This window comes from Sus scrofa, chromosome 6 (assembly GCF_054392235.1).
Source record: "Sus scrofa isolate SSC_HxYL_T2T_F1_AM1 chromosome 6, Sscrofa_HxYL_maternal_Yorkshire_Landrace_v2.0, whole genome shotgun sequence".
NCBI classification, from domain to species: domain Eukaryota; kingdom Metazoa; phylum Chordata; class Mammalia; order Artiodactyla; family Suidae; genus Sus; species Sus scrofa.
Window position 1 is genome coordinate 112,811,503 of NC_139388.1, and position 9,609 is coordinate 112,821,111.

The 9,609-nt window shown below is 42.0% G+C and overlaps 1 protein-coding gene across 23 annotated transcripts in view; it reads right to left on the reverse strand.

Annotated features, from left to right (window-relative positions):
- The window catches only part of TMEM241 (transmembrane protein 241), a 102,259-nt gene extending 101,667 nt beyond the window's left edge, over positions 1-592 (reverse strand). For all 23 annotated transcript variants that reach the window (XR_014807764.1, XR_002345438.2, XR_014807769.1 and 20 more), the window contains exon 1: positions 417-592. Coding sequence is in view for 4 of the 23 variants with exons in the window: in XM_021097745.2 (XP_020953404.1) it covers positions 417-488 (72 nt within the window). In the remaining 19 variants the exon portion in view is untranslated. The remainder of the gene's footprint in view (positions 1-416) is intronic.
- Positions 593-9,609: the final 9,017 nt, after the last annotated feature.

The following is a 9,609-nucleotide window of genomic DNA, read 5'->3' on the forward strand; positions in this document are numbered from 1 at the left end:
CTTTTGGAGCCCTGCGGTTTCTGGGGCAGGAGCTGTTTAGAAGAGGAGGTAGGATGTGTGTGATTTCTTCTCCTACTCCTCCTCCTCCTCCTCCTCCTCCTCGGGGGAACAGAAGCCAATTGTTTTTCTTTCCCTAAAAAGTAGCCCACATATCCAAAAAATAAGTTCCTGGCAATTCACCGGTCAAAATGACCAGTTTTCCAAGAGATGTAAAGGATGCACTACAGGACGAGAAACGGGGACAGTACCTCCCAATAATCCTACTTCTAAAAGAGCATGGTACACAGTCGTTTTCTTCTCCATCATCATTAGAAACAAATCAGATAAAAAGCTGGAGGCAGCATCTGTTCCACGTCCGATTTAGGGACTCATCCCCCACCGGCAATTATCACCACCCCGCACCGCTCCCGCCTCACCTTGTTCGTGAGGTAAGAAGCCAGGTAGCAGGTACAAAACGTGAGGCCGACCAGGCACCTCCTCATGCACATCTGCCAATGTGCACCCCTTCCCGGGGACCCCCGGGAACCCCAAAGCCGCCGCGGGAGCCGGCCAACGCCGCTACTGCCAGGACCGCCACGTGGGTGCTAACTCCGCCAATCCGCATGGGGACCGCCTCTTAAAGGGGCCTCCGCTCAGCAAGCTCCCCCCTCCCCCCCGCCCCGTCGGCGGTGGGTAGGGCGGCACCCAGCTGCCCGGGACTGCAGGGGGCAATAAGAGAGGCTACGACAGCCTGTGGAGCAAGCATGGATCTTTGTTACTGCAGAAAAGTAGAAGAGGGGAAAAGAAGCAATTGACAAAACAATTCACAATCTATTACCATTCAAAAAAAAAAAAAAGTGTTTATAGCGCTCTCTGATGGGACCAGAATGTTATTTGTGCTTTACTGAATTTTCCCAATTTTCTACACTGAGTCTGTATTACTTTAGCAAATGACACCCAAAAAAGCTAACAACAAAAGTATTATTTTAAAAGAAGGAAGACTGAGAGTGGAGGAAATATAACGAGTATAGTTTTTTCTGTAGGGGAAGTAAAAAGCCCTTTAAAATGTCCATAAAATAAATTCTTCAAGTACAAGCAAGCACAGCCGCTCTTCGTAGTCTCTAGCGTGGAAAAATTACCCACTTAGGCTTGGGGCCGATAATAGTAAGTATGCACGAAAACATACTGATGGACTTTGTCAGGAACTAGAGGTACAGGTGTCTCCACCTGTAGAAACATACAGATTTTTAGAAATAACCCAAACACCTGGAAACCTTCACTTTTTTAAATCAGTATTCCCAATGTGAAATTGCTTATCAAGCTATATTATCCAATACTAGATATATTGTCTCCACCTAAGACACAATTAAACTAAAAAGTTAGGATTTCCTCTACATTATTTTAGAAAACCTGTTTCAGAGCTAAATAGTCCTTACAAAGAAAATTTTCCCTAATAGAATTTGCTTGAAATTAATGGTTGTTATTTACCTGAGATTTCCCTGAGCTCTTTTAGGAGATGAATAAATTCGATTTGAGCCTTATTATTTCCTAGCTATTGGGTTTTTGTTTTGTTTTGTTTTGTCTTTTTGTCTTTTTAGGGCTGCACCCACGGCATACAGAGGTCCCAGGCTAGGGGTTGAATTGGAGCTGTAGCTGCCAGCCTATGCCAGAGCCACAGCAATGCTGGATCCAAGCCGCATCTGCAACCTATACCACAACTCACAGCCACGCTGGATCCTTAACCCACTGAGTGAGGCCAGGGATCAAAGGGCAACCTCATGGTTCCTGGTCAGATTCGTTAACCCCTGAGCCACCACGGGAACTCCCCTAGTTATTGTTTAACTTGTTTTCTTTGACAAAATTTGTTTAGCAATCAGGAACAACCAGAAGTAAAGAACCACACAAGGGAGTTCCCGTCGTGGCGCAGTGGTTAACGAATCCGACTAGGAACCATGAGGTTGCGGGTTCAGTCCCTGCCCTTGCTTACTGGGTTAACGATCCGGCGTTGCCATGAGCTGTGGTGTAGGTTGCAGAGGCGGCTCGGATCCCGCGTTGCTGTGGCTCTGGTGTAGGCCGGTGGCTACAGCTCCGATTCAACCCCTAGCCTGGGAACCTCCATATGCCGCGGGAGCGGCCCAAGAAATAGCAACAATAACAACAACAAAAAAGACAAAAGACAAAAAAAAAAAAGAACCACACAATAGAAGTTGACATTTGTAGCATAAGTGCTAATAGATCTTGCTAGGGGTATTGGTTTTTCCAAAACTGCATTATTTTGTTCCACAAAATGAACTAAATTAAGGCTGTATAAAATAAAATCATCGGGGCTTACACCAACAAACAAGCTGCTGTATATGACTAAGTTAGACCTTTTATATACAAAAAAAGTTTTAACTACTTTAGTGAGATCTTGAGCTCAAAGGGCCATAGTTAGAAATTTACTTTTTGAAAATTGATCTATAAGTACTCAATTAATGTTTATTGAATTAAAAAAAGAGGGGGTCTTGGATTAAACAATACCTTGTGGGTTCCTCCCCCCCACAAATCTTTCTTAATAATAAATTTTTTGACCACACAATGGAGAATTCTCAAAAATGGCAGAAGCAGCTGCATACATTTTGAAACTCCCTAAATTCCCCTTAAAATGTAATATCAATATCTCTTATGACTATGGATGCAAAAATCCTCAACAAAACACCTAGCAAATAGAATAAAATAGAAATATACACCATGACCAGTGATTTATCTCAGGAAATAAGGTTGGTTTAACATCTGAAAATCAATTAATTTAATACCAATAGAATAAAGGACAAAAATCACACCATCATCTCAGCAGAAACAGATAAGGCATTTGACACAATTCAACACCCTTCTGGGAGTTCCCTGAGGGTCAGACAGTTAGGCCTCTGTGCTTTCACTGTTGTGGCCCAGGTTCAATCCCTGATCTGGGAACTGAGATACCACATTCAAGCTGCTACACAAAACATAAATAAATGAAATAAAATTTCAACACCCTTCCATAACAAAAACACAAGAAGGAGTTCCCACTGTGACTTAGCAGGTTAAGAAACCAATTAGTATCTATGAGGATGCAGGTTTGATCCCCGGCCTCATTCAGTGGGTTAAGGATCCAGTGTTGCCATGAGCTGTGGTATAGGTAGCAAATGCGGCTCGGAGCTAGTCTTGCTGTGGCTGTGGTGTTGGCCAGCAGCTGCAGCTCTGATTCTACCCTTGGCCTGGGGAATTCCATATGCTGAGGATAAGGCCCTAAAAAATAAAAATAAAAAATAAAAAATTCCATTTTGTTTCTCTGCAGTAATTAATAAGCTGATCCTAAAATTGAAATGGAAATTCAAAACAATCTTGAATAAGAAAAAGTTAAAAGACTCATAATTCTTGATCATGTTATCTGTCCAACTATATCTCACAGTTCTTTTTTGCTCCCATGGGAGAAATCCTAGGCAGTCACTAAATATTTGTTGATTGTCTGAAACAGCTGCTTGCAAAATAAACTTAACTGGTTTCAATAATGAAGACTAAAGAACTTTATTTCTGTTCCCTTTAGAGACCAAAGAATCTGCTGATCCCATGTGTTTAAGCAGTGCAAATTCGAGAATAGCTTTGTCTCTGCAGAGTACCAGTGAGTTTATCAACAGAGATGACAGGGATTAAAAACAGGAGCTAAATCTTTTAAACATTGTGCTTATTCCACTGCACAGCAAAATCATCATTACCTCATTCAAGAACTCGCTAGTAAATAACATAGGCCTACAGGCTCATATTGACAAACTGCATTTTTCCTATTAATAATATTTGTTAAATACTGGAGACAGTGTGGAGAAAAGGGAACCCTCCTACACTGCTGGTGGGAATGTAAGTTGGTGCAGCCACTACAGAAAACAGTGTGAAGGTTCCCCAGAAAACGAAACATAGAACTACCATATGATCCAGAAATCCTACTCCTGGGCATGTATTCAGACAAAACTATAATTCAAAAAGGTACATGCACCCCTATGTTTATAGTGGCACTATTCACAATAGCCAAGATGCAAAAACAACCTAAATGTCCATGCATCAGTGAGTGGATAAAGTAGATGTGGTACATATACACAATGGAATACTACTACTCAGCCTTAAAAAAGAACAAAATCTGTAGCAACATAGGTGCTATCATACTAAGTGAACTAAGTCAGAAAGAGAAAGACAAATATCACATGATATCACTTATATATGGAATATAAAATATGACACAGAATAAACCTATCTATGAAACAGAAACAGACTCACAGACAGAGAACAGACTCATGGTTGCCAAAGGTGGTGGGGAGGGATAGACTGGGAGTTTGGGGTTAGTAGAGGCTAACTATTGTATATAGGATGGATAAACAAGGTCTTACTATATAGCATGGGGAATTATATTCAATATCCTGTGATAAACCATAATGGAAAAGAATGCAAAAAAGAACATGTGTATGTATAACTGAATCACTGTGCTGTATAGCAGAAATTAACACAACAGTATAAATCAACTGTACTTCAATAAAAATATTATTTATTAGTGTCAAATTTGTAAATTTCTATCATCCTTTATAGGGAGCACATAGTCGATGGCATCAGCTATATGCCTTAACTGTTGACACACAACCATTACATTGTTAACTCACAAACTCTGTTCTAACCTGAAACTCTGTCTCAAGATGAATAAACATCCCTTGTCCCTTTACCCTGGTCTCTTAAGTTTCCTGACCTCATCCTCACCATTGCTTCACTGTGGCTTCTTCTGATTTGGGAATAACCTGCATCTGCTCTACTCCTAAAACTCTTGAATAGCTTACTCACACAGTCTTTCTGAGGTGAAATCCACTTAACATAAAATGATCATTTTAATGCGTAAAACTCAGGGGCATTGAATAGACTCACAATGTTATGCAACTATCAACAAAACAGGTTCATCACCCCCTAAGAAAACCTCTTACCCATTCAGCAGTCATTCCTCCCCATCCCATTCCCTGCCAACCACCAGTCTGATCTCTGTCTCCACAGACTTACCTATTCTGGATTTTTTTTTCCCTATTCTGGATTTTTCATATAAATGGAATCATACAACATGTGCTTTTTGTATCTGGCTTCTTCCATTTAGCATAATGTTGCCGAGGTTCATCCACATTGTAGCCCATATTAGTACTTCATTCCTGTATTAGTTTCCTTAGCTGCCATAACAAAATACCATAGATTGAAATTTATTTTCTCGCAGTTCTGGAGGCTGGAAGTCCAAGATCAAGGGCAGACAGGGTTGGTTTCCTTCAGAACCTCTCTCCTTGGCTTGCCGGTGGCTGCCTTCTTGCTGCCTCTTCACACGGCTGTCCCTCAGTGAGCACACTCCTCTGGGGTCTCTTCCTTTTCTTATAAGGATACTAGTATATTGAATTAGGGAACCACCCTACTGTCTTCATTTTAACTTACCCACCTTTTTTTTTTTTACCACCTCTTTAAAGACTTTATCTCCAAATATTATTACATTCTGAGGTACTTCAATATATGAATTTGGGGGAGACACATGATTCAACCCATAACAATTGCTATTTATGGCTGAATAATATTTCATTGTATGTATAAACCATATTTTGTTGATCCATTCATCCAGTGACAGGCATTTGGGTGGTTTCCACTTAACATAAAATGATCATTTTAATGCATAAAACTCAGGGGCATTTTGTCTATCATGAACAGTGATTTTTAAAGAACATTCAGGTACAAATATTTGGTTGAGTAGAAGTTTTCAATTCTCATTGAAAATTGGGCTAGGGAGATACCGTCGTGGCTCAGCAGAAACGAATCCTACTAGGAACCATGAGGTCAAGGGTTTGACCCCCGGCCTCGCTCAGTGGGTTAAGGATCTAGCATTGCAGTGAGCTGTGGTGTAGGCGCAGACTCGGCGCAGATCTTGGGTTGCTGTGGCTGTGGCATAGACTGGCAGTTGTAGCTCTGATTAGATCCCTAGCCTGGGAACCTCCATATGCCTGAAAAAAAAGAAAAGAAAAAAAAAAAAGAAAATTTGACTGGAATTACTGGATCATATGGTAATTCTACGTTTAACTTTTTGAAGAATTGCCGCACTGTTTTCCACAGCTCCTGCACCGTTTTCTAATTTACTTGCCATGAACAAAGGCTTTCATCTCTCCACATCCTCACCCACACTTGTCATTTAGCCCACTCTCTCTTTTTAAAAATTTTATGGCGGCACCCATGGCATATGGAAGTTCCCAGGCCAGGGACTGAATCTGAGCCCCTGTAGCAACTCCAGATCCTTTAACCCACTGCAGCAGGCCAGGGATGGAACGTGCATTATAGCAGTAACCCAAGCCACAGCAGTGACAATGCCAAATCCTTAACCCAATGAGCCACAAGAGAACTTCCAGCCCACTACCTCTTAACTCATTAGCTCCATTATGCTCTTTCTCCCACTGAATTTTTTTTCACTCCAGGTTCATCAGAATCTCTTGTTCCTAAGTCATCTTCTTTTTCATTTCCTCCCATAGCCAGTATAAACCACATAATTTGTAATGTGTGATGTTGGGCTCTCTCCCTTTATGTCACCACTGGGCCCTGCATGTGCTTCTGCCATAACATCTTTAAGACTTAATTGTACTTGTGTTTATGACTCCAATGTCGTGAGGACAGGCAGCTATTTTTATCAATATTTGTCATTCCAATGTTAGGCATTTAAGAAAGCATTCAATAAAAATTTGTTGAATACATGATCTAATGCAAACATTTGGGTTCTTAGTTTTACTCTCAACTTCCTCTCCTTTTCTGATATGTCCACCCAAGAGCTTCTCACTGGCACATTTTTGTCATGCACTGTGTCTGGGTCATTTTCTTTCTTCCCTCCTTCCTTCCCTCCTACCTTCCTTCCTTCCTTTGTTCCTTTCTTACCACACTTACAGCATGTGGAAGCTCCCAGGCCAGGGATCAAACCCACGCCACAGCAGCAACCAGACTTTCAGGAGTGAGTTCACTGGATCCTTAACCTGCTGTGCCACCAAAGAACTCAGCCTCTTTCTGATCTGCTCTTTTCCTTTCAATCTGTTTCTTTAGAAATTCTTAGGACATTTAATAGGAAGCTCAAATACCTCCTCTTGATTGATGCTCTCTCCTGTTTCTCTCCTACCCAGAACTGAGAGGTCCATTTAATTTCTGGTTAAATCCACTTCCTCAACTACTTATACCCCGCTTGTAATCCTTTGAATACTAAGAGGGAAACACAATTTCCACATACATTCATTCATACATTAGATAATATTTGCTAACTGATGGGAAGGAGGCAAGGATTGTGTCCTAATGGAAACCCTTAAAGTCTGTATCTCAAGGAATCTCAAGAATTGACAGCTAGGCATCTTGGCTCAGAACTCCAATTTAGGAAGAATGCTGCTATCAGTGTGTGTTTCTAGAAAGTCTTAATGGTCAGCACATATACAATATACAGCCATTCCCCTCCTCAACCCCGGCCCAGCTTGCCTGGGTTCACCGCACGTCAGCTTTGCCATTCATTTGCTTTTAACTTGATAACAGAAAATTTCACATATTGAGGTCATTCTAGCTTAGACATGAGTTACCTTGAATTTTATGCTAACTAAAACAGTCTGCTTAGGAGTTCCCATCATGGCTCAGTGGTGAACGAATCTGACTAGGAACCATGAGGTTGTGGGTTCGATCCCTGGCCTTGCTCACTGGGTTAGGGATCTGGCATTGCTGTGAGCTGTGGTGTAGGTCAAAGACACAGCTTGGATCTGGCATTGCTGTGGCTCTGGCATAGGTCGGTGGCTACAGCTATGATTAGCTCCCTAGCCTGGGAACCTCCACATGCCACGGGTTCTGTCCTAGAAAACACAGAAAGACCAAAAAAAGAAAAGAAAAGAGAATCTTGGAATTCCCATTGTGGTGCAGCCAAAATGAATCCAACTAGGAATCATGTGGTTTTGGGTTCAATCCCTGGCCTGGTTCAGTGCGTCAAGGATCCAGCGTTGTCATGAGCTGTGGTGTAGGTCGCAGATGCGGCTTGGATCTGGCATTGCTGTGGCTCTGGTGTAGGCTGTCAGCTACAGCTCCAATTCGACCCCTAGCCTGGGAACCTCCAGGTGCCGCGGGTGTGGCCTTAAAGAGAGACAAAAAAATTTTTTAAAAATAAAAAATAAAACAGCCTGTTCGTGCCCTATCAAACCTATATTGTACATCTGCTTCACGTATTAAAGAAAAGCGTGCATTGACTGGAAATAAAGTCCATGTTAAAAATAAAGATTAAATGTCTCCCTTCGTGGAAAGCCAATACTGGCACGACTTCATTGATAAGACTCCCTTCCCAGACCAAGGTTGTATATACTGACTCCCTGTGTACCTGCCCATCTAGTTTGTTTGTTTCGAAACTAGAGGAATGTATCTTTGATTTGTTTGATGTTCTTTGTTCTGCTAAGATATAAAACTGTGCTGCAAAACCGTACTTCTCTGGAGAAGTTCCTGATTTATCTAAGAGTTTGTCTTCTGTGCTAGAGTCCTCGGTTTGGCTCAAATAAATCTCTTTTGTACTACTATTATAGGTTGATTATTGATTATTTTCATCCACAGACCACCGGGCAAGTTACTTTACCTCTCTTGTGTCTGTTTCATCATCAGTAAAACAGAGATAATGATTTAATTTATCTCTCAGAATTATTTTGAGAAGTGTTATTGCAGTACTTTGAGCACCGCCTGGATATAATAAATGAGACACAGGAGTTCCCGTCGTGGCGCAGTGGTTAACGAATCTGACTAGGAACCATGAGGTTGTGGGTTCGGTTCCTGGCCTTGCTCAGTGGGTTAAGGATCCGGCGTTGCCGTGAGCTGTGGTGTAGGTTGCTGACGCGGCTCGGATCCCACGTTGCTGTGGCTCTGGCGTAGGCGGGTGGCTACAGCTCCGATTAGACCCCTAGCCTGGGAAACTCCATATGCCGAGGGAGCGGCCCAAGAAAAGGCAAAAAGACAAAAAAAAAAAAAAAAAAAAAAGAAAGAAATGTAATAATGTTTGGCTACTTTTATCCTGCCATGTTATGAAAATCTCGCTACAAAATGTCAACTCAAAACTTCTATGTAGTCCTATTTTTTTTCAATGTTACACAACACACTACAAAACTTGACATGCCACGCCCCGCCTCCTACCGACAACAATAAAAACAAAATCGGACTTCTTCAGTTTCCCATCTCTAAACCTGCCATTCTAGGTCTCCCACACCATCCCAGTTTAGCGGTCACCCGGGAGGAGTTCCTCTGGTGGCACCGCGGACACGAATCCGACTAGGAACCGTGAGGTTGCGGGTTGGATCCATGGTCTCGCTCAGTGGTTCGGGATCCGGAGACACCCTCAGCTGTGGTGTAGGTCGCAGATACAGCTTCGATCTGGCGTGGCTGTGGCGTAGGCCGGCAGCTACAGCTCAGATTAGACTCCTAGACTGGGAACATCCATATGCCTCAGGTGGGGACCTATAAAGACAAAAGACAAAAAAAAAAAAAAAAAAAAAAAAAAGTCAGGGGGAAATAAATGATGAATGAATGGAGAGCTGGCTTGCTTGTTTATTTATAGTCCATACAGTCCAAATC